This window comes from Rhineura floridana, chromosome 6 (genome assembly GCF_030035675.1).
Source record: "Rhineura floridana isolate rRhiFlo1 chromosome 6, rRhiFlo1.hap2, whole genome shotgun sequence".
In the NCBI taxonomy this organism is placed as follows: Eukaryota; Metazoa; Chordata; class Lepidosauria; order Squamata; family Rhineuridae; genus Rhineura; species Rhineura floridana.
The window spans coordinates 92,279,260-92,304,608 of NC_084485.1; the positions used below are offsets into that span (position 1 = coordinate 92,279,260).

At 43.1% G+C, this 25,349-nt stretch overlaps 2 protein-coding genes across 7 annotated transcripts in view; one reads left to right on the forward strand and one right to left on the reverse strand.

Moving 5' to 3' along the window:
• The window catches only part of ECHDC2 (enoyl-CoA hydratase domain containing 2), a 30,933-nt gene extending 16,417 nt beyond the window's left edge, over positions 1-14,516 (reverse strand). Inside the window, exons 1-5 of one of the 6 annotated variants that reach the window (XM_061633009.1) lie at positions 14,262-14,323; positions 6,656-6,725; positions 5,723-5,790; positions 3,791-3,878; positions 1,869-1,955 (exon numbers count right to left, since the gene is read on the reverse strand). In XM_061633009.1, the coding sequence (XP_061488993.1) occupies positions 1,869-1,955; positions 3,791-3,878; positions 5,723-5,773 (226 nt within the window). In that variant the 5' untranslated portion in view covers positions 5,774-5,790; positions 6,656-6,725; positions 14,262-14,323. Of the gene's footprint in view, positions 1-1,868; positions 1,956-3,790; positions 3,879-5,722; positions 5,791-6,369; positions 6,522-6,655; positions 6,726-14,261 lie in introns of those variants that run through there. The other 5 variants (XM_061633007.1, XM_061633005.1, XM_061633006.1 and 2 more) reach the window with 5 other exon arrangements.
• A 7,074-nt stretch (positions 14,517-21,590) lies between these two features.
• SCP2 (sterol carrier protein 2) overlaps positions 21,591-25,349 on the forward strand; it is a 45,974-nt gene continuing 42,215 nt past the window's right edge. Inside the window, exons 1-2 of the mRNA XM_061633012.1 lie at positions 21,591-21,735; positions 23,439-23,496. Of these exons, the coding sequence (XP_061488996.1) occupies positions 21,679-21,735; positions 23,439-23,496 (115 nt within the window). The 5' untranslated portion in view covers positions 21,591-21,678. The remainder of the gene's footprint in view (positions 21,736-23,438; positions 23,497-25,349) is intronic.

Below are 25,349 nucleotides of genomic sequence, written 5' to 3' on the forward strand. Positions count from 1 at the left end.
GCAAGAAAATATTTGGGATAGAGGTAATCCCCATCAGACTCTTACTATATGACTATGGCTTTGACAGCAAGATTATTATGGAATACTGATAATGGAAGATTGGATATTGAAATTACTGGACTTAACAAGACTACTGAAGATGGAAGATGGAAAATGGAACTAATAGAGATAATAGAACAATGGCTACTGAAATTATTGAACCTAACAGATTCTGATGTGATGGATTAATTGAAATGTTTATTTTGACTATGGTTATGACAATAAGATTATCATAATTAGTAATGAGATGGATTAATTGATATGCTTATCTGGAAAAAAAAATTGATAGATATATTTCTTAAAGAATTGAAACCTCTCTTTGACTTTTTGTGGAAAGAATAAAGTAATGTTTATGAGATTTGATGATTAAGTAAGATAACTACTGGAGGAAAGTGATTTTATAATATGACTTAAGAGACAGGATTGTTATATATTATAGACTTATAACTGATTTGATCTTTGACAAATGGGAAGTCAATATTTTACTCTTTATTTTTTATTTTTGTTTTTTTTTTTTTTTCTCTTTTTTTCTTTTTGTTTAACTATTTTTGATTTTGTTTTTTGTCTTTGAATGTTTTATGATTTTGTCTTGTATGTTTTATGAAAATCTGAATAAAAATTATTGAAAAAAAAAAAAAAGAAAAGAAAAACTATGGAATACTTTAAAAGAAATGGGGATGCCACAGCATCTGATTGTCCTGATGCACAACCTATACTCTGGACAAGAGGCTACTATATAGACAGAATATGGAGAAATCGATTGGTTCCGCATTGGAAAGGTGTGAGACAGGGGTGTATTTTATCACCCTATTTGTTTAATCTATACGCAGAACATATCATACGGAAAGCGGGATTGGACCAAGATGAAGGTGATGTGAATATTGGAGGGAAAAATAGCAATAATTTAAGATATGCAGACGATACCATACTACTAGCAGAAACCAGTAATGATTTGAAACAAATGCTGATGAAAGTTAAAGAGGAAAGCACAAAAGCAGGACTAAAGCTGAATGTCAAAAAGACTAAAGTAATGACAACAGAAGATTTATGTAACTTTACAGTTGACAATGAGGACATTGAACTTGTCAAGGATTATCAATATCTCGGCATAGTCATTAACCAAAATGGAGACAATAGTCAAGAAATCAGAAGAAGGCTAAGACTGGGGACGGCAGCTATGACAGAACTAGAAAAGGTCCTCAAATGCAGTGATGCATCACTGAACACTAAAGTCAGGATTTTTCAGACCATGGTATTCCTAATCTCTATGTAAGGATGTTAAAGTTGGACAGTGAAAAAAGCGGGTAATCGAAAAATCAACTCATTTGAAATGTGGTATTGGAGAAGAGCTTTGCGCATACCATGGACTGCGAAAAAAGACAAATAATTGGGTGTTAAACCAGAACTGTTAAACCAGAACTGTCACTAGAAGCTAAAATGATGAAACTGAGGTTATCATACTTTGGACACATAATGAGAAGACACGATTTACTAGAAAATACAATAATGCTGGGAAAAACAGAAGGAAGTAGAAAAAGAGGAAGGCCAAACAAGAGATGGACTGATTCCATAAAAGAAGCCACAGGCCTGAACTTACAAGATCTGAACAGGGTGGTCCATGACAGATGCTCTTGGAGGTCACTGATTCATAGGGTCGCCATAGGTTGTAATCGACTTGAAGTCAACAAATAGTACAACTGATTGTCTGGGTGGCCCAGTAACCACCCAGCTGCTCCCCTCCTTGTCTAGGTCAATGCTAATTAAAGCAGCACTCTTTTTGTATATAATTAAAAGATCACATGCAAATGAGTCCACTGTGAGCTACTTACCAATGCCATCCATCAAGCTTCTGAGCCGCTGAACAAAATGGTCAGCTTCGGTATCTGTCATCTTAGCACGCTCTTTTAAGTCAGCACCTAAATTTACAAGAGGGCAGTATGGGGAATAGAAAAAAGAAACACAGTGAGTTCAACAGCAATGCACCAGTAACTGCCCTGTGAAGCTTTACAGCCCAATCCCTTGCAAAGGTAAATATACCTAATTCGGCATAGGATTAGGAGGTTAAAGTGACAGCTTGCTGATCTATAGGAAATGGATCACAGCCATTTGGTTTCAGGAATGCTTGTCAGCTTTGATAGTCTTTTAATCAATTCTCATAGAATGATATATATGTTTTCCATTCTTCCCCTAAACATAATTGACAAACCTGAACACCGTTGCCCAGGGTCAGTTGCATGACTTAACTGTATTGTTTCTGTCCTATGGAATATTTCATAAGGCTACTTCAATTGTGGTATGTCTTAAATGATGTCAGCACAGCAATCAAGATAGTTAGGAATTTAAAGTTTGCACCACTGCTGGGTAATATAATTTCAGGAAAATGAATGAGGATGTGATTAATGCAAGCATTAACAAATGCATGCCCAATAAGGCTGACATGGAAGCAGTGATGTCAATAAGAACTATTTGTTTGCCAACTCACAGAATATGCACTAAACCAGGGTGGGGAACTAGATCTGGCTGGTGGCTCAGACTGTTATCTCCTCCACCCCACCCCCAATGGGCCAAGTTTGACAGGTGGGCAGGTGATTGTTTTGGTTTTGGTTTTTTGGCCTGCACAATCTGAAATCAAACTTTGCAAAGTCACACCCCGCAAAGTGCCGACATTCATCTAATCATCAGGTCTTGTGAAGCCCCTTGCAAAATGCTGTGCAAAACCTGATAAGCTGATAGTACCTGCAAACCCTCTTTCAGCTAAGCCAGGTCTTTACCTGCCACACAGGTATGCATGACTTGGCCAAACTCCCAAATAGGGAGGCCTGCAGGCCTAACTGAGCTTGCAAGCCAGTCATTCCCCACCATTGCACTAATAGTATAGGGAGGATTCTTGCTATAAGCTAATTCTTGAGAGCATAAAGAGATCGACGCGAATATGGAGCTTGAGGCCTAACAGTTACTTTTCCTAGCTAAGAATTTAACTTTCATATAACAGAATCAAGCTTGTCTCCAAATAAATCAGCTTTACTTTCATTTCAATAAAATATGTATTGTATACATTTATCTGGTTAGAAAGCCATATTCTGAAACTAGTTTTCAATACAAATGAACATTTGTGTATGCTATTACGCAAGCCATATTAACTAAAACACTTGCATGGAACTGTAAGCAGCAGCAACCCACAGGTCACAGTGCTAAGTAGATGAAATTCATTGAGATTTGAACATTTGTGTATGCTATTACGCAAGCCATATTAACTAAAACACTTGCATGGAACTGTAAGCAGCAGCAACCCACAGGTCACAGTGCTAAGTAGATGAAATTCATTGAGATTTAGGCTACAAACCAATTTAAGTCAATGGGCTTACCTCTAGGTAGATATAAAAGATTGTAAATTCTGTTTTATGCTAAGATCTTAGCTGCTATGTGGACAAGTTTTTTTTTTAATGTGAAGAAAGCTAGGTGCAAGTTCATCCACAATGCCAAAGAAAACTACCAAAGAATAACAGCTCCTTAACAATATACTATCTTTCTATCCAATGCTAAAAACAATTCAGCTTATGCTTCTTGATTTGGAGGTGGCAATTTCTGAAATCATAAGGAAGCACAAGATACAACAAAGCCAAGACATGATATCAAGTGGGGGAAAAACCTATGGTTGGTAGGATATATATTTGCTGAAATTCTATTTCTTGTACACATACATATTTTTCTGGCTTCTTATTTTCTTAAATCAGAGAATGCCTCTACCAACCTGCACAAAAAACACCTTTCACTTTGCTCTTAATTATCACAACACGAACACTTTCATCAAAACGGAGAACTTCAAGGGTTTCGTACAGCTAAGGAGATAAAGACAGTGTGCAATATCAGACTTCAAGTAATGGAAAATTCTACCAGAGCCCTAAGGTTTTTTTGTTTTATTATGTGACTATTGCTGAAAACTGAAACAGATAAAGTACACAGAAGCAAGTAAATGTATTAGATATTCAGCATGCTGATATACTGTATTGTCTTACCATAATATTTATAAGCTTATTATGGAGGTACTATATAAATAAATATTTGTCCTGCAAACCTACATATAAGAACATAAGAACATAAGAAGAGCCTGCTGGATCAGGCCAGTGGCCCATCTAGTCCAGCATCCTGTTCTCACAGTGGCCAACCAGGTGCCTGGGGGAAGCCCGCAAGCAGGACCCGAGTGCAAGAACACTCTCCCCTCCTGAGGCTTCCGGCAACTGGTTTTCAGAAGCATGCTGCCTCTGACTAGGGTGGCAGAGCACAGCCATCATGGCTAGTAGCCATTGATAGCCCTGTCCTCCATGAATTTGTCTAATCTTCTTTTAAAGCCATCCAAGCTGGTGGCCATTACTGCATCTTGTGGGAGCAAATTCCATAGTTTAACTATGCGCTGAGTAAAGAAGTACTTCCTTTTGTCTGTCCTGAATCTTCCAACATTCAGCTTCTTTGAATGTCCACGAGTTCTAGTATTATGAGAGAGGGAGAAGAACTTTTCTCTATCCACTTTCTCAATGCCATGCATAATTTTATACACTTCTATCATGTCTCCTCTGACCCGCCTTTTCTCTAAACTAAAAAGCCCCAAATGCTGCAACCTTTCCTCGTAAGGGAGTCGCTCCATCCCCTTGATCATTCTGGTTGCCCTCTTCTGAACCTTTTCCTACTCTATAATATCCTTTTTGAGATGAGGCGACCAGAACTGTACACAGTATTCCAAATGCGGCCGCACCATAGATTTATACAACGGCATTATGATATCGGCTGTTTTATTTTCAATACCTTTCCTAATTATTGCTAGCATGGAATTTGCCTTTTTCACAGCTGCCGCACACTGGGTCGACATTTTCATCGTGCTGTCCACTACAACCCCAAGGTCTCCCTCCTGGTCAGTCACCGCCAGTTCAGACCCCATGAGCGTATATGTGAAATTAAGATTTTTTGCTCCAATATGCATAATTTTACACTTGTTTATATTGAATTGCATTTGCCATTTTTCTGCCCATTCACTCAGTTTGGAGAGGTCTTTTTGGAGCTCTTCGCAATCCCTTTTTGTTTTAACAACCCTGAACAATTTAGTGTCGTCAGCAAACTTGGCCACTTCACTGCTCACTCCTAATTCTAGGTCATTAATGAACAAGTTGAAAAGTACAGGTCCCAATACCGATCCTTGAGGGACTCCACTTTCTACAGCCCTCCATTGGGAGAACTGTCCGTTTATTCCTACTCTCTGCTTTCTGCTTCTTAACCAATTCCTTATCCACAAGAGGACCTCTCCTCTTATTCCATGACTGCTAAGCTTCCTCAGAAGCCTTTGGTGAGATATCAGGGAAGAGGAACCTGTGGCCCTCCAGGTGTCATTGGACTACAACTTGCCACCCTGAGTTCCTACTGGGAAAAGGACGGGATATAAATCTAATAAATAAATAAATCATCCCTAACCATTGGGTATACTCTACCACCCCTGCTATACAAACGTATCTGGGAGTAAGCCCTATATAATTCAATGGGACTTATTTCTTACTTGGTATGTATAGTACTGTGCTATTGGGTCTCTGCTCCAAAATCTACAGACTCTGCTAAGGTCTAAGAAGCTACCAAGGAAAAACGGCCAGTAGCTAGGACAGATACAAACTGAAATATTGTTTATAAGATCTTCACTTACTTCATCCACAAGCACCTTCCCCAGGGAATTCCTGGCATGTGGCTTGTTCATCAGAATCTCTGCAATAGCTACACTCCAAAATTAATAAATAAAGAACATGTTTTGTTTATTGTTTAGAGGCCATCCCATATTTAAAAGTGGTCCCATTTTAAAAATATTTCTTATTTAAAAGATTTAAGCCACTTTTCAGGCAAAACTTTCAAAGGCAGCTCACAAAGCAATACTGTAAAAAGAAAACACAAATACCACAACTCAATTAAAAAGCACTGGCAATTTTAAAAAACCCCAAAACAGAAGTAAAAGTGACAATAAAACCAGCACAATTAAAATTAAATAAAAGCAAGCTGTTAATACTGTGTAAACAGTTCAAGAATGTACATCTAACATTGCTGCTTCTTGGAGTGTTTTCAATTACAAATGAAAAGCAAATACGTCTCAAGGCACCCTAACAATAATTCTTTTCTGGTTGGGATTCTTGTTCTACTGAAATTAATCTGTCTTAACATCAGAATGAAACTTTCAATTTTTAAAAGGCATGGGTTTTTAAATCACACAACTTTCCCCAACTGGTCTGTTTGTGGAGGGAGGGGGAATAAAATTTAGAAACCTGCATGGCAAATATAAACGTAGTCTACTGTTATCATCACCATATTGCAAACTGGGGAAGAAGCTGACGTTCAGATATAGACTTGTTTCCAAAAACCCTGTAATATAGCCCAGTGTTGTTATCCCCATTTTCAATGAGGTCTGAGACTGAAAATATCAATTCTCCAATAAAGGCTGTATCTTGTTGGAAGCGTTCGAATGCAACTCAGCTTGCGGTGGGTTTGTATGGGAAAGGGTAGAGAGAGGTACCTCCATACTTCCTAGACTAATCTGTACCAACCTTCCTTTTTTAGATACTACTACGCTGATACTCTTAGGGTTACTGACCTCATTTCCTGCTCTTCCCTTCTTCTTTGTCCCACCTTAGGAGAGAAGACGTTTCCCTTCTCTCTCTCTCCTGTAGAGACCAAACAGCAAGCATGGTTCTTTGCATCTCCAACGTTAGTTAGCTAGATCAGGAATCTTTCCTATCCAGTATGTATTTCCTACAATAAACGTTAAGCTTTCTTGTTTTTCTAAACCAAGAGTCTCAGTATGATTATATCCAGGACAAAGTGCACTCCTTCACCGGAGATCTTCTTACGGTACAGCTTCTGCCAAGCATTCAACTCCAAATGCTAACATATCCTTCACACCCCTTGGCTTGGGAGAGAGACTTGGAGTGGGGGCTGCACGTCCCCACCTTTTGTGAAGTATGTGCTCTTTTTATATATGCCCCTGGCCAAGTTCATTGCAATACAGCAGCTTCCGTGCTGTGGCTGTTTGCAACTATATTTTGTTTAAGAGGTTTTCTTGCTTTTCAAAGTGGTTTCTATACAAATATTAACCTATAAATGTGACCATTTATATTATATTAACAGATAAACAATAATATTAATATACAGTCTTGGCCACTGGGCCAGGATACTGGACTAGATGGGCCTTTCGGCTGGTCCAGCAGGGCTTTTCTTATGTTTTTAATAAGCACCAGTTAAAACTATATAATAAAACCGCCATCCTACAAAGGGGAGGGGGATTTGGTTTTTTAAATCTAGCTCTCTCCTTCCCCTCAAATTCCCCTGTTGTGGTGACCACTGAGTGAAAGGCCACTTCAGCTAGAACAGTAGGAGCCAGGTAAATGGCATCTCTCCAACCTGCTCTATCTTCTTTCTTTCCTCCCCTCAGGGCAAGATGGCTCCAGAGTAGCCCTGTGTCCACAGTTGGGGGTGTGAGAGAGGCCACCTCAGTAGAACAGCGGCAGCTAGAGGCAGTGGGGGATGGTGGCTCCATGTCAGCAGGACAGTGGAATCTGCTCCAAGTTTTAGTTCAACCTATCCCTGAAAGTACAGACTAAAACACAGAGTGGATTCCACTGCCCCACTGACATGCAGCCACCAGCTGCCACTGGCTAGAGGACATTTGGGCAGCTCTCCAAGTGTTCTGTCTTCTTTCTCTCTTCCCTTCATAGCAAGATGGTCTTCAGGTAGCCCTGTGGTGGCAGTTGGGAAGGGAGAGGCATCCCTCTCTGCCATGAACCAACTAGGAATCAAACCCAGTGACCAGGTGGGCAGCTCAAGGATGGAGACCAGGTGGCCCTGCAGTTCTTGGACCACAAGTCCCATCTGGGGCTAATTGAAACTGGAGTACAACAACATCTGGAAGGCTATAGGTTCCCCATTCTTGCTGTAGCCTAGGGCAGTGGTTCCCAACCTGGGGGCCATGAAGTAATCCAGAGGGGACTGTGAACAGTAAAGAAATTAAATTTTTTTTTTAAATGTCACTTCCTGGATGCTGTTTCCTCCTCACTGCCATTGTAGACAATACTCCCCCTTGCTCCAAACAAGAGGGGAGGACATTTCCTGAAGTGCCAGAGCACCTTTCAGGCGTGCTGAGGGCAGGCATCTGCCTATAAAACATGTGGCAGACACCAAAGGAGGCTGAGGATGGAACTACCAGGAAGAAAAGGGGATTGCTGTTGCCGACTCCCGTCTCCTCGCTCTGCCACTGCTGATGACGCCCTTACTGAGAACGAGAGGAGTGGGCTTTTCGTGAAGCAAAAAGAAGACTGCTTTCCCTTTGCCTTTGTTGCAGCTGGCCTGCCTGCCTTTCTTGGCTCCTGCTTTGCTGCCACCTCCTTTTAAAAATTATTCTTATTTGCGAGGCTGCCTAGATCTCACCTTCGGCCCAGACGCAGCCAAATAGAGGAAGCTCAGGACTTGCTTGCCCCCATCTCTGAGACTAAGTGTGTGTGCCAGCATCCCCCCTTTCTTCCACCTACACTCTACCTCCTCATCCCTCTCTCCAAGATGCTGCGGCAGTTGAGGGCTTCCCTCCTCCCATGTGTCCAAATGCATGTACGCCTGCAGATGCTTGCAGGAGGCAGGTGTGCTTGTGCGTGTGTGTGCACTGATCTGTCTTCTGCTCCTCTCATTCCCCAAGTGCACACTAACCAAGGCATCAGGTCTGATTATCATCCCCAGTCCTAAAAGCACTAACCCCCTACTCAATCTATCCAACCTTTTGTCTTCACAATCTAGCACCCCCACCACTACCACACTGCTTCTTTATTATTATTATTATTATTATTGCTATTATTATTATTGCTATTATTATTATTGCTATTATTATTATTATTAAAGCTCAACAGGTTGGCTGAGGCCCACAAAATACAGCTGAAAAGTATTTATTTAATTTTTATTACGTTTATATCCCACCTTTCCTCCAAGTTGCTCAAGATGGTGCATATGGTTCCCCCCCCGTTCCATTTTATCCTTACACCAACGCTGTGACATACATCAGGCTGAGAGAATGTGTCTGGCCCAAGGTCACCCACTGGGCTTCATGGCTGGGTGGGGATTTGAACCTGGATCTTAGTCCAACACTGTAACCCGCTGGTGCTGGGAGACAGGACTGTACATCTTCAAACGGGGGGGGGGGGAAGCGATCCCATTTGATTGGACCTTTGCATTAAGAAAAAAAAGCAACACCTCCCTGTCTGCGGGAGCTTTTTATGGAAAGGGATATTTGGAGATGTGATTTTGCCACGCACCATGTTTTCACTTAACAGAGACTAAAATTACTATTAGCTTGGGGGGGGGTTGCGCTTACAAAGGGGGGCCGTACTCATAAAGGTTGGGAAGCACTAGCCTAGGGTTCTATGCAGCCTTTGCTAACCTGTTGCCCTCCAGATGTTTTGGACTACAAGTCTGGGCTGATGGGAGTTGTAGTCCAAAATAACTAGAGGACAAGAGGTTGGCAAAGGATGATTTAATGCCTAGCTCTTTCAAACACAACCACAAGCTCTGCGTCCCTAGGTTAAAGAAAGGTCAGGCTGTTCTAGGTGGGAAAACAACAAACACAAAAGACTTGCCTGGAAGGCGCAGCCCCTTGATTAGATTAAAAGCAGCCAAAAGCTTAAACAGCCCCGCCCCTCGCTCAGGAAGGAAGGAAGCCTGCCTTCCTGCCTTCAAAGGAAGGAAGCCTGAGAGAATACTAAAGAGTTAAGCCCCAGCTGATAGCCATCAGCCTCAAGTAACACATCATTGGCTGGCAGCAGTAGCTGGGAGGAACCAGCCACACATATAAAGTCAGAGCACCCTAGCGAGGGAGCCTGCTCCACGAGCTAGAGGGAGCCCCAGCTGACAAAGCGTCAAGACAAGTTAAGCAGCAGAGCGAGTTTGGCAGCAGGGCGAGGAGGCCAGGGCCCCCCACTCTGCCCGTCTGTTCCCTGACCTCAACTAAACCGCAGTCTCCAACCCATTGACGTAATAAACCTTAAACAAAACTATGCAGGTAAGAAGCCAGCAGGGGTGTGGGGGCTTTCCAGTGTTTTGCACCGCCTGCAGCATGTACGACTATCTGCCTGTTGGACAGAAGTCGTGGGTGTGCTCTCGGTGCAATGAGCTCCTGGCTCTCCGGGAACGACTTCATTTCCTTGAGGCCAAGGTGGCGGACCTGGAAAAGCTGAGAGAGGCAGAGAGGTGTGTGGAGGAGGCCTTCAGGGACGTTATAGCTGTGTCCCACTCCAACGGTGATAGCTCTCCTGCTATCATGGAGAACGATGGTCTCGGGGAAGGAGAGCATCCAGCTGAGGAAGAGGGAAACGATCCCTTAGAAGGGACCCACTCCTTGGGGGATGAGCAGCTATCCTCTCGTGCCGAGGATATATCTCCAGGGGGTAGAGGAATCCTTGTAGTGGGTGATTCGATCATTAGGAACATAGACAGTGGGGTGTGTGATGGGCGTGTAGACCGCAAGGTGTTTTGCCTGCCTGGTGCGAAGATTGCGGATATCGCCCGTCGTTTAGATAGTTTGGTAGACAGTGCTGGGAAGGAGTCAGTGGTCGTGGTGCACGTTGGCACCAACGACATGGGGAAATGCAGCCGTGAGGTCCTGGAAGCAAAATTTAGGTTGCTAGGTAGGATGCTGAAAGCCAGGACCTCCAAGGTGGCTTTCTCTGAAATGCTACCAGTTCCACGCGCAGGACCAGCCAGACAGGCCCAGCTTCGCAGTCTCAATGCGTGGATGAGACGATGGTGTCAGGTGGAAGGGTTCGGATTTGTTAGGCAGACTCCTCCACAGAATCGTTGTGGGTGGTGATACCGTGCCCCAGGAGGGACTTAATACTGGGAACGATCTATCGTCCCCCTGATCAAAATGCTCAGGGAGACCTTGAGATGAGATATGAAATTGAGGAAGCATCCAAACTAGGAAATGTGGTAGTAATGGGTGACTTCAACTACCCGGACATAGACTTGCTGCATATGTGTTCCAGTCATGACAAAGAAGCAAAGTTTCTAGATATTCTAAATGACTATTCCCTAGATCAGTTGGTCATGGAACCGACCAGAGGGACGGCAACCCTGGACTTAATCCTCAGTGGGGACCGGGACCTGGTGCGAGATGTAAGTGTTGTTGAACCGATTGGGAGCAGTGACCACAGTGCTATTAAATTAAACATACATGTAACTGGCCAATTGCCAAGAAAATCCAACACGGTCACATTTGACTTCAAAAGAGGAAACTTCACAAAAATGAGGGGATTGGTAAAAAGAAAGCTGAAAAACAAAGTCCAGAGGGTCACATCACTCGAAAATGCTTGGAAGTTGTTTAAAAACACTATATTAGAAGCTCAACTGGAGTGTATACCGCAGATCAGAAAAGGTACCGCCAGGGCCAAGAAGATGCCAGCATGGTTAACGAGCAAAGTCAAGGAAGCTCTTAGAGGCAAAAAGTCTTCCTTCAGAAAATGGAAGTCTTGTCCGAATGAAGAAAATAAAAAGGAACATAAACTCTGGCAAAAGAAATGCAAGAAGACAATAAGGGATGCTAAAAAAGATTTTGAGGAGCACATTGCTAAGAACATAAAAACCAACAACAAAAAATTCTATAAATACATTCAAAGCAGGAGACCATCTAGGGAGACAATTGGACCCTTGGATGATAAGGGAGTCAAAGGTGTACTAAAGAACGATAAGGAGATTGCAGAGAAGCTAAATGAATTCTTTGCATCTGTCTTCACAGTGGAAGATATAGGGCAGATCCCTGAACCTGAACTAACATTTGCAGGAAGGGATTCTGAGGAACTGAGACAAATAGTGGTAACGAGAGAGGAAGTTCTAAGCTTAATGGACAATATAAAAACTGACAAATCACCAGGCCCGGATGGCATCCATCCGAGAGTTCTCAAAGAACTCAAAGGTGAAATTGCTGATCTGCTAACTAAAATATGTAACTTGTCCCTTGGGTCCTCCTCCGTGCCTGAGGACTGGAAAGTGGCAAATGTAACGCCAATCTTCAAAAAGGGATCCAGAGGGGATCCCGGAAATTACAGGCCAGTTAGCTTAACTTCTGTCCCTGGAAAACTGGTAGAAAGTATAATTAAAGCTAGATTAACTAAGCACATAGAAGAACAAGCCTTGCTGAAGCAGAGCCAGCATGGCTTCTGCAAGGGAAAGTCCTGTCTCAGTAACCTATTAGAATTCTTTGAGAGTGTCAACAAGCATATAGATAGAGGTGATCCAGTGGACATAGTGTACTTAGACTTTCAAAAAGCGTTTGACAAGGTACCTCACCAAAGGCTTCTGAGGAAGCTTAGCAGTCATGCAATAAGAGGAGAGGTCCTCTTGTGGATAAGGAATTGGTTAAGAAGCAGAAAGCAGAGAGTAGGAATCAACGGACAGTTCTCCCAATGGAGGGCTGTAGAAAGTGGAGTCCCTCAAGGATCGGTATTGGGACCTGTACTTTTCAACTTGTTCATTAATGACCTAGAATTAGGAGTGAGCAGTGAAGTGGCCAAGTTTGCTGATGACACTAAATTGTTCAGGGTTGTTAAAACAAAAAGGGATTGCGAAGAGCTCCAAAAAGACCTCTCCAAACTGAGTGAATGGGCGGAAAAATGGCAAATGCAATTCAATATAAACAAGTGTAAAATTATGCATATTGGAGCAAAAAATCTTAATTTCACATATACGCTCATGGGGTCTGAACTGGCGGTGACCGACCAGGAGGGAGACCTCGGGGTTGTAGTGGACAGTAAGATGAAAATGTAGACCCAGTGTGCGGCAGCTGTGAAAAAGGCAAATTCCATGCTAGCGATAATTAGGAAAGGTATTGAAAATAAAACAGCCGATATCATAATGCCGTTGTATAAATCTATGGTGCGGCCGCATTTGGAATACTGTGTACAGTTCTGGTCGCCTCATCTCAAAAAGGATATTATAGAGTTGGAAAAGGTTCAGAAGAGGGCAACCAGAATGATCAAGGGGATGGAGCGACTCCCTTACGAGGAAAGTTTGCAGCATTTGGGGCTTTTTAGTTTAGAGAAAAGGCGGGTCAGAGGAGACATGATAGAAGTGTATAAAATTATGCATGGCATTGAGAAAGTGGATAGAGAAAAGTTCTTCTCCCTCTCTCATAATACTAGAACTTGTGGACATTCAAAGAAGCTGAATGTTGGAAGATTCAGGACAGACAAAAGGAAGTACTTCTTTACTCAGTGCATAGTTAACCTATGGAACTTGCTCCCACAAGATGCAGTAATGGCCACCAGCTTGGATGGCTTTAAAAGAAGATTAGACAAATTCATGGAGGACAGGGCTATCAATGGCTACTAGCCATGATGGCTGTGCTCTGCCACCCTAGTCAGAGGCAGCATGCTTCTGAAAACCAGTTGCCTCAGGAGGGGAAAGTGTTCTTGCACTCGGGTCCTGCTTGCGGGCTTTCCCCAGGCACCTGGTTGGCCACTATGAGAACAGGATGCTGGACTAGATGGGCCACTGGCCTGATCCAGCAGGCTCTTCTTATGTTCTTATGTTCTTAAACCACTGGCCTATGGAAGCCTTATCTAGGAGGAGTGGGAGCTGTCAGCTATTCCATATAGCCATAGAATAGGCTAAGCCACTCTGGTTCAGGGTTCCTTCAAGCCTCTATGCGTTCATTGGTACCTTTCATGCGTGGCTAATCTTCGTTTATTTGGGGGCGTTGTCAGCGAACAACATTGTGATTGGAGGTTGGCCCCGTAGTTACCAAGGCTGAGGTGGTTCTGAGAAAGCCACAGCTAAACCCACTCTCCTGTAAACCTTCCACACCCCAGCTGTGACTAAGACCACAGTCCAAAACGTCTACTCAGAAGTAAGCACTACTGGGTTCAACAGGCCTTACTCTTAGGAAAGTGTATATTGGATTGCAGCTAAGGCTGCAGTCCTATACCTACTTACCTCGTCGTATGCCCCACTGAACTCAGTGGAACTTGCTTCTGAGTAAACATAAACGATTGGACGGTATGGGGAGAGGTTAGTTAGTGAATGCAGGCACAATGACGCCTGGAGGAGGCGCTACAACGTAATCTAAGTTAGCTTTTGTTGCAAGGTTCCTATGTACTTGACGACCCGTCATATGCCTCAACCGCCTACTGAGCCCGGATACGCTGAGGCAATTTCTTGGCTCCACTCACCGCCGTTTGCCTCTCCATGAACGTTTAACAGGATCTCCTTTCCCCTCCCTGTAGACGTGGATCTTCTCGGGAAATGACCAAGTGCCCCAAGGCGCTCGGCGGAGAGCGTCCGGAGGCAAGCGATTATTCTACCCAGGCAGAGCATTGAGCTTCTGACTTTTGAAGGCTGCAAGAATAAGCGGCGAAGGATTCCTAGCAGGGGCCGCTCACTTCTTCACGGCAGGAGTTGGGAAAGAATGAAGAGGCGCCGCCCCCTGCTCAACTAAGGCTCTGTGGGGCGCGGCTACCAATAACCTTAGTTTGGGGTCGAACCAAGGAAACAGCGCCTCTCTCTGCTATATTGTGGCTTAAGAGCCGTGTAAATGTACAGTCCAATCTTAACTATGATTATTCATAAGTATGTCGTACTGAATTCAATAGGGTTTACTCCCATATAAATGGGATGAGGATTGCAATCCAATACACACTTACCTGGGAATACATCCCACTGAACCTAGTGGAGTTTACTTCTGAGTAGCCACGCATTGGATTGCAGCCTTAGTTGGGAGCTTGTGCTCTATGAGCATAAAGTTAAAGACATTGTGAAATATTTTCTTTCAAGAACCAGGTTCTGTTCCCAAGGTTTTTTGATGACTTTTAATAGTCAGTTTGTGATCTACTGCAGCTGATAATTTTTGGTTTTGTATAATACTGGCTGCTCTGTTTTTGTTTATTATTGCATTAATAATGGGATTAGATTTTTTGAGATTGCCACCTTTTAAATATATATATGTTTGCTTTACGAAACAACCTTCATATAAACTTAAATAAGCTCCAAGCTATACAAAACTTGAGTGTGAAGTCACTTACACAATATGTTTGTAATGCAACAAGGATCATTTGGTTAATTCATGTTTGTATGAACTCTGTTACCTGCTTTGCAGACCATGCAGACCACAAAGGTAACAGCACAATCCTGTATACACACAAACCTCTACTCTGAAGAATCCCTGTGTTCAGTAGGGTTTGCTCTCTGGTATTGGTAAATGTATGTAAGGATTGTGTTCTAACTACAACACTGCAATCCTATGTGCACTCACTGGGGAATAACCCCATTCAATGCAATGGGATTTCTGACCTAACTAACTAAGGCTGCAATCTAATACATCTACTCAGAAGTAAGCTCCATTGGATTCAGTCAGGCTTACTTCTGAGTAGGCATGCATAGGATTGGGCTGTAGCTAACTGAGGGAGCACAAAATCCCAAATAAAATTACTCCAGTATAAACTACTACAGCATACCAGTGGCTATTTTAGCTGAACCATAGGATTGGCCCGCCCTCCAAGCTTTTTGAATCAATCATGGAAACACAGTTGTTTAGAATAAAGTGGTAAATTGGTAGATGCCATTAACTATAACAAGAAATAGTTCTACATGAATCCACACAGACCAGTATTGCAACTGTCATGTGCTACATGGCTTATGGAATGAGAAAAAGAGAAAGGAGTCATAGGTAGCTTGGGCAGGTTGTGATTTTCTTGATTGAAATCAAGGAGGAATGCAGTTGGACCAGTGTTTAATTGCTGTAAGAGGGGGACCAAATCCACTACACCCACCAGGAAACTACTGCCTCGATCTTATATTTGCACTATCTGTATATGCTTGCGGGTACGTTTATTCATGCATTCCAAAACTAAGGTCTAGTTCTCTGTGGAGTAATAAGCCTGCATAGCCCAACACTGAAGGTGAGGGAGCTCATATGATTGTGTGTGTGTTTGTTCATCCGCATGGAAAACTGGCATATCAAAGAGAAAGCTGGTCTAGAACCTTTCTCCCTGACAGGTTTTCTGTGTGGAGGGAAATATATTGAGGAATGTTCTATTGTATCTGTCTCCACCTGCAATATGATATGGTTCAGCTTAGACACATTAGTTGACCACTTCAGAGAACTGGTTCATCTTTTGTAACATTCAAGACAGACACAAGGTGAGCAAAGCCCTGGTCAATCATGGTTCAGATTAAGCTCTTGGTTGCTGGACTAGCAATCTTATGCATACAGGGTTGGTGACATTTTATTTATTTATAAAAATATTTGTAGACCACAATTTCATTTTTTTAAAAATATCAGTGGTTTATGACAATTATAACATACAATAAAAACTGCACACAAATTAGAAATGATCACTTGCTGACTAGTATGGAAAATATTTTTCTTCACTGTCTGCATAAGCCTAGTGAAAAGATAATTTTTCAGCAAGAGTTGGAAAGTTAATACAAAATGTGCCTGCTGAATTTTGCTGCCTGAGGCAGAACAACCAATCTCCCCCAAGCCAAGTTCCTTTCATATCTGATGCAGAAAATCCCACAAGTGCATCTCCTTGGGAATGAAATATAAATCATCTCCAGACTAACAGCACTCAGCTATGAACCTTGCTGTGTGACCTTGGGCCAGTCATAATCTCTCACAATCTAACATACCTCACAGGGTTGTTGTAAGGATAAAATGGAGAGGAAGGAGAACTATGTATGCCACTTTGAGTTCCTTGGAATAAAGGTGAGACATAAATGTTACAACTGAAAAAAACCTCAACAGGGCTTATTCTGAGGTGGGATTAGGAAGCAGCCTCAGTTAGCTGAGCAGTTCAGTCACGATAACTCAGTGTTTCTCAACCGGTGTGCCTCCAGATGTTGTTGGACCACAATTCCCATCTTTTCTGACCATTGGCAATGATGGCTGAGGCTGATGGCAGTTGTGGTCCAACAACATCTGGAGGCACACCGGTTGAGAAACACTGCAATAACTTCTCTAACTGATTTCAATGGGACCTATGCTGAATTCATGAAGTTTGGAACCCTAAATGCAACAATACAGCGACTGGTACATAGGGACAAAAAGAACTATTATAACAGTTACTGTATAGAAATAGAAGAGGACAACAAAAAGGGTAGAACAAGATCCCTATTCCAAAAGATTAGAGAAATTAAAGGGAAATTTAAACCAAGTGTAGGGATGTTGAATAATCAACAGGGGAACACAATGACTGACCGAGATGAAATAAAAGGAAGATGGAAGCAATACACTGAAGAACTCTATAAAAGAGATCCCAGGATGACAGATTCATTCATGGAGGAACCATATGATGAAGAACCAGAAATTTTAGAATGTAAGGTGAAAGCTGCTCTTAAAATACTTGGAAGAAACAAATCACCAGGAACAGATGGCATACCAATAGCGTTGCTACAAGCTACTGAGACTGAGGGCCTGTTTACATGCCAAAAAAATCTGCATCTGGTGCTTTTTGCAGATCCTTTTAATTTGGACCGTTTACCTTGAGGTTTTAGCCAACGCACTTGCATTCTACCGCTTTTGGCTTTAACTCTGGATTAAATGGATGCAATAAAAACCTGAATTTGCTTTTAAAATCCACACCTGCTTCTACCGTGTATTACTTTTTAAGCGCCTTTTTTTGGCTGCACTGTTTCTTCGCCATTAGATCCTTCCTTTGCTCCACCCCTTTAATTGTCTCTGGGTGTCATTTGGTTTCCTGTGGTTGACGAAGCAACTTCCGGTTGCTCTCGCCTTCCTTTCTCCTGCTTTCTCCTGCTTCCCCCCCAGTACATTTCCTCCCCCGCTCCTTTAAATAAAATCACATTCCCCACCCCTTCATCGAGGGTAGCAGGGCTGCAGCTCGTAAAATTCCTTCCTCGGAGCTGTGGTTTTGGTGCTGTTGTTTATGTCTAGTGTGTGGGTGTGCACGTGAGAGTGTGAGAAAGTGTGTGTGTGTAGGACCTCTTCTGCCTTGTAGCATCCCTCCGCTCCCCCCCAAAGCTGGATCTCTCCCCCCCCTCGGGCTGATGCATGCACCCTTTTTGCAGCCACGGCGAGAGGAGGCTGGCGAAGGCGCCGCTGGGGTAATTTATAAGTGCCCAAAAGCGCAGGGGAAAGGGGAGCTGCCTTGGTGTCATGTCCAGGTTGGGGCTCAGGAACCAGACCGAGTGGTGAAAGCAATTCAGTTTTTATTAAAGTAATATCCAGGCAGAGACTGCGTTGTCTCATGAACTTCAAGTACAAACATAACCTGCGACACAGAAGAAAGTTGACAGAACAAGGAACCACTACTCCCACTGTCCCTTAAGAAGGGGTCAAGCGCGCGCGAATTCTCTCACTCCGCCTCAACGTGCCCTCATCCACACCCCGCCTCTCCCCCTTCTTTTGCTGCCTGTTTTGCAGTCTCCTTGTATGTGGTGAAGGGGGTGCAACCGCCCCCTCCCCTTCTGAGAGATCTGACTCAGGTATGGGGGAAAGCGGGCGGGCAATGCTTAAACCATCTGGCTGTTTCTCCTTGCTTTTCCCTGGATTAGGAGGGGGTTGGATTCCTCCTTGTCCTCCCTCCTTCTCCAACTCCTCCAAGCTCGGAGGGGGAGGAGGCGTGGGAAGCTCATGGTGAGGATCTGTGTCTGTCTGACATTCAAGGTCCTCGCTCCCAGACAATTCTATCTCTGAGATTCCCTCCCCCTCTTCTGCTTCTCCTTCACATGACTCTGGCCAAATGACCCCCTCCCTCTCCTCATCGTCTGAAACTTCAGGGCCCCAATCCTGCATCCTGACACTTGGCGTCTCATCCCAGCATCTGCTGCACTCATGGAGAGCGATAATATTAAATGGTCAATGCTTCCTTTAGTAGCTGCTTTTAATGTCTCTCTAAAGATAATTGTTTGGATTTTTTTTTATGTTTCCCAGAACGCATGCTGAGGCTTGTCCCGGGGTGCCAAAGGCACACCAATCTCGCATAGGGACAGCCTAACAGCCACAGGTGGGAGCGATTCCCTTTCTTTCAAGCGCCTATTTCTGCGTTTAGGGAAACACCGCCCCTTCACCGCCTCCACAGTTAACATGCTAATGTGCGGGCACAGCAACAAGGACACACAGATAGCAATAAATGCACACGCGTGTGAATGCTACAAAGAAAAACAGCCAATTTATTCGTAGTGGGGGTGGAAGTATGTGAAATGTCAAAATCAATCGTGATGGGAAAAGCAGCATTTTTAATGTGGATCTTGGGTCCCATGTAAACAAGCCCTGAATCTGTCCAAATCTGACAAAAATCTGTCAAGAAATATGGAAAACTAAAGAGTGGCCCACAGACTGGAAGTGTTCAATATACATCCCAATTCCAAAGAAAGGGGATCCCAGGGAATGCAGTAATTATCGAACTATTGCCTTAATATCTTGTGCAAGTAAAGTTATGCGCAAGATTCTACAACAAAGGCTCTTACCATATATGGAGCGAGAAATGCCAGACGTCCAAACTGGATTTAGAAAGGGAAGAGGCACCAGAGATCATATTGCAAACATACGTTAGATAATGGAATGGACCAAGGAATTTCAGAAGAAAATCACCCTGTGCTTTATAGATTACAACAAAGCCTTTGACTGTGTAGATCATGAAAAACTATGGAATGCTTAAAAAGAAATGGGGATGCCACAGCATTGTCCTGATGCACAACCTATACTCTGGACAAGAGGCTACTGTAAGGACATAATATGGAGAAACCGACTGGTTCCCCATTGGAAAGGTGTGAGACAGGGGTGTATTTTATCACCCTGTTTGTTTAATCTATATGCAGAACATATCATACAGAAAGCGGGATTGGACCAAGATGAAGGAGGTGTGAAAACTGGAGGGAGAAACATCAATAATTTAAGATATGCAGACGATACCATACTACTAGCAGAAACCAGTAATGATTTGAAACGAATGCTGATGAAAGTTAAAGAGGAAAGCACAAAAGCAGGACTAAAGCTGAATGTCAAGAAGACTAAAGTAATGACAACAGAAGATTTATGTAACTTTACAGTTGACAATGAGGACATTGAACTTGTCAAGGATTATCAATACCTTGACACAGTCATTAACCAAAATGGGGACAATAGTCAAGAAATCAGAAGAAGGCTAGGACTGGGGAGGGAAGCTGTGAGAGAACTAGAAAAGGTCCTCAAATGCAAAGATGCATCACTGAACACTAAAGTCAAGATCATTCAGACCATGCTATTCCCGATCTCTATGTATAGATGTGAAAGTTGGACAGTGAAAAAAGTGGGTAAGAGAAAAATCAACTCATTTGAAATGTGGTGTTGGAGGACAGCTTTGCACATACCATGAACTGCAAAAAATATAAATAATTGGGTGTTAGAACAGATTAAGCCAGAACTACCATTAGAAGCTAAAATGATGAAACTGAGGTTATCGTACTTTGGACACATGAGAAGACATGATTCACTAGAAAAGACAATAATGCTGGGAAAAACAGAAGGGAGTAGAAAAAGAGGAAGGCCAAACAAGAGGAGGGCCGGGATCTCTTCTCAATCATCTCAGAGTGCAGGACACAGAATAATGGGCTCAAGTTGCAGGAAGCCATATTTTGACTGGACATCAGGAAGAACTTCCTGTTAGAGCCATACGACAATGGAGCCAATTATCTAGAGAGGTAGTGGGCTCTCCGACACTGGAGGCATTCAAGAGGCAGCTGGACAGCCATCTGTCGGGAATGCTTTGATTTGGATTCCTGCATTGAGCAGGGGGTTGGACTTGATGGCCTTATAGGCCCCTTCCAACTCTACTATTCTATGATTCTATGAGATGGATTGATTCCATAAAGGAAGCCACAGACCTGAACTTACAGGATCTGAACAAGGTGGTTCACAACAGATGCTGTTGGAGGTTGCCAATTCATAGGGTCGCCATAAGTTGTAGTTGACTTGAAGGCACATAACAACAAAACAACCTCCAGTTCTTTCACGACACCCGATATCAGCTGCCTGAAGAGAGTGCCTCAGTCTCTCTAATGGTAGGGCCCACCCTGATTGTTTGCAAATGTAGTCCATAATAATAGGAAAAACACTAGTTTCCACTTTGTGTGGGGGTAGTGATGTGCAACTATTATTTATTTATTAACTACTTTTATCCCGCTTTTTCAGACAATTCTTATCTCCCAAACTGCGCACGTCAATACAAAAGAAAGAGGCTCCGCCCATCAGACCTGCAAACGAAAGATAAAAGAAAAAGACACAAGGGAAGGGAAGTGGCAGGAAAATTAGTTTTTCAGGACAAGAACAAAGTTGTGACCTATAAGAGGACATTTATATCCAAGTCAATCCATGCTGATCTTCCCTTGCTGACTGACACCAGTTTCACCCCCGATTTCCAACAGACTGTTATGCTTCCGCTTCGAGATCTTCGGTAACCGCGTCCCAAAGTCTGACCGATTCAGGGACACTGTTGCTTTAAGAGCTCAGGGGCGGGGCGATCGTTCTCGGTGGCACCGCCCCTTCCTCCGACCTTTGCTCTGTGTTTTGCCTAACAGCCGGTGCGCGAGAGGTCACGGCGGTTGTAGTCTTGGTAGTTGGAGGACGTGGGACCACTTTGGGCAGCGGCGATGGCTCCGATCCGGTTTGGAAGGCGGGTGTTTGTGGTGGGAGTCGGCATGACTAAGGTCGGGTTGCAATGCCTCTGATGAGTTGTGCCGTGGAGAAATTCGGCGGGGGGTGTGCTTTCTTTTGGAATTGCCTCCCTTTTCTGTGCCTCGTTTTAACCCTACTTTTCCTTCAAGAAACTGCGTATAGTCGCTTTATGTTTCTCCAGTCCGTTTTATCCTCGCAAGAGCCCTGTGAGTTAGGTCGGACTGAGCGATAGCGCCTGGCCCCGTACTCTAGCTATCGTATCATACTTTCTCCTGTACCTTTTTTTATAACTATGTGACCAGAATAAATTCAACAGGTAGAGGTTTTTTTAAACTCTGCATACTGTATTGGGAAAGGCTAATTAAAGGGCGGGGGAGCAATACTAACACGAGTGACAAGAAAGCTCCCGTTACTTTCCGTGGGCAAATTGAAGGTCCATTGGGAGTAAGGAGAGTGTTGAGTGCTGCCAATTGGCATGACAAGGTTCCATCGACATAAATGTAAGCCTCGTAAAGTAAGGCTCCTCGGAGCGAATGGAATGGATTACAGGGGTAGGCTATGTTAACAGAGGATAAAGGGAAATTATGAGAACAGCCATTATGGCTCCTAGGAGACTGGAAATATGGTCCCTGGTAAATATTAACCAGACATGACTCCCTGCAGTACAGTTATATGTCTTTTAAAACACACACAATACTTTTTGCACATCATTTTGCACATGCATACAGTAGGATGATACTCAGACCCACTGAAACCAATAGAAATAAATTTGAGTCCATTGCTTTCAATGGGTTTACCCTGAGTTTGACTAACATTGGATATCACCCACTATCTGTAACTAGACATAAAACACCTAAACAAAATTTGCATTCTACCAAATGGTGTCTAAGATCTTTCTAATTTTCTTTTCCTATTTAATTCAGTTTTCCTGTCTAACAATATTTTCAAACCTACTTCTGTGATTTTTAAAGGAGTTTTCATTTTATGAGACTTATTTGATAGGATTTATTGTTTACTGTGGCAGCGAAGTGAAAGAAAGACGGATACAAATATTATAAATGCACCAATAAATAAATAACTAGAACCAATTCAAAAAGTTTTCATTAAACGATTAATTTGGATCACAGGATGGATTCAAAGAACCCTTTCCACATGAATGGAAGAAATGTCTGATCACAGACATAAACTTCATTGGTCTGGCATGTGTCATTGATCTGTCTAGCATGTAAAAAATGAGGAAAGGAATATTGCTTGGGCAGTGTCGGGATCCCTCACAAGCTGATAGTTTATTCAATAGCTGAGCAGGGACCTGTTCGATTGTAAGCTCCTTGGAGCATGGATCTATGTTCTTGTTCCTATGTGAAGTGCCAGGCTTATTAATGGCACTACTACTAGTGCATATAAGAACAAATGAAAATGTTATGAATTACCATAGAGATCCTGTCTTTCTTCTAGCATTGTGATTTGATTTTTTTTTCTTTAGTAAAATTTCAGAAATGTTTGCAGTGTGTAAGATTGCTTTGTTTGGTATATGGCTAAATTTGTGTAACAGCAAGGAGTTGGCTTAGTTTAAATCTGAATGGATATACCATTTAAATGTTACAAATATAAATATGATGCATGCCCCCTGGCAATATCCCTTTCACTCTGTGGAATTTGATTTATCTGAAATTAAAGTATGAGTATGAGGGAAACTGACGTGCATTTTTTAAAAAACACACATTTTTTCTAACAGTTTGAAAAGCCTTTGTCTCGTGAAGATTTCGATTACCCTGACATGGCAAAAGAAGCAGGTTTGTTTGACATTTTTGGGCCTGGCTCACAATTTGGCTATGTCACATAGCATGGGGGTCGGGACAGTGCAGACAACCTTTCCGCCCCGCAGAACCTAAGCATCCGGAGAATGCATGGTTCAGCTGCTGTGAGAGCAATGCTGCTTTGATGGACAGCAATTGCAAAAGCCCTTGGCAAGGAGCTATAGTCCTGTGAAGCCTTATTACCTTGCCAGTTGCTCTTACTAGTCAAGCAGCATTGCCAATTGTTGCACAATGGCTGAGTCTCCTGAGTTCAGGTGTGCCTGGGTGTTTGTCAGGGTTTGGCTGTCCATGAGAATATCAGGGAGGTAGGGTAAGGGTTGCATTGGCAAAACAGGGAGCTTCTCTTTGTCAGCCTGAGAAATGTGCAGCCAGTTAAACTTTTAGGCATAAGAATGGGACAGAGAATGCAACTTGTATTCCCTGTGTTCTGCTTGCACTAAATGTCAGTGAGTCCCTAACTAACTGGTAAAGTACGCAAGATATAGAGTGGCCATGTGTGTTGGAATGACTGCCTTGCACAGAGTGAAATAAATGTTTCTGTTACAAACTGTTTCTAAGTGTCCTGAGAGCATGCTTTAAGCGCCTGCTGAACTCCTACATAATGTAGAGAGACACTTGTGGTTTTGCTCACTTCAAGTGTGCCTCCACTTCCATTTTCTGAACATGGAAACACACAACCCCAGGCAAACTCTGCCCCTGTTTACTCCAAAACCTCAGAAGTTCCAGCTCCAGTGCACTTTACCTTGAAGTCAGCTTCACACAGATTTCAAAACTGATTGGCAATCAACCCCGTTGCCACTCCAGGTGTGTCTAATGAAACACTTTTCTGTAGGCTCAGGTAGACACAGTGATTGGCCCAACACTTTGCTGTGGACAGTCCTAATCAGCAGTGGGAAAGGGTGATGTATCCAGACATGGGTAGAGTTGTTTCAAAATGTAGCCACAGCAAATGATCTTGCTGTTTTTGAAGCAACTAGTGTGTCTGCTGCCTAAGTCGTTAGAGCAGCAGTGGGGAACTTCTGACCCCTGGACCTAATTAGGCCTGTCTGGCCTCCCCCATTTGCCTGTGAGGCTGTTTTGGCCAAGCCACATCCACCTGTCCTACACCTGATGTCAGGTGTGGAGCAAGTAAAGATGTGGCTGGGCCAAAAGGGGGTTTACAGGCATTGCCAATCAATGGCACCTGTAAAGCCCCATGTAAAGTGCTTTGCAATCCCTGACAATGAGCTGATTGTCAGGGCTTGCCTAGCGCTGTTTGCGGCACTTTACAAGCCCCAACCATCATTGGGGTTTGCATAGCACCATGTATGGCTCTAATCATTACAATAACCTCAGGTTTGTTTAAGAAGTACATTCATTTTTTTCAAGGAAAAAAATCCATAAGACTTGAACTCTGCTCTGTGAAAGGCTAAGGGCTGATTACCATTTTGTTGCTCTGTGAAAACCCCGTAAGAGCAGTCCCAACCATCTACAACCATGCATACAGTAGTATGTGACCGTTGCATAACTGTATCTGTCTATTACTGGCAGAACTTACAAGCTCTGAACAGGGTGGTTCACAACAGATGCTATTGGAGGTTGCCGATTCATAGGGTCGCCATTAGTCGTAATCGACTTGAAGGCACATAACAACAACAAATCACTGGCAGCAGTTTCCATGACTGCAGCACCTTGACAAAAATGTTGCCAGTTACTGCAGTGATATGTGCATTCCATCCTTTGGTAATCCTATGAATGCATCCCTTGCAGCAGTTAGGGCTATTTCAGAGAACAGCAAATATCTTGCTTGAACTGGCCCTAAGTCTTGTGAAGTAGTAATTTAATCTGCT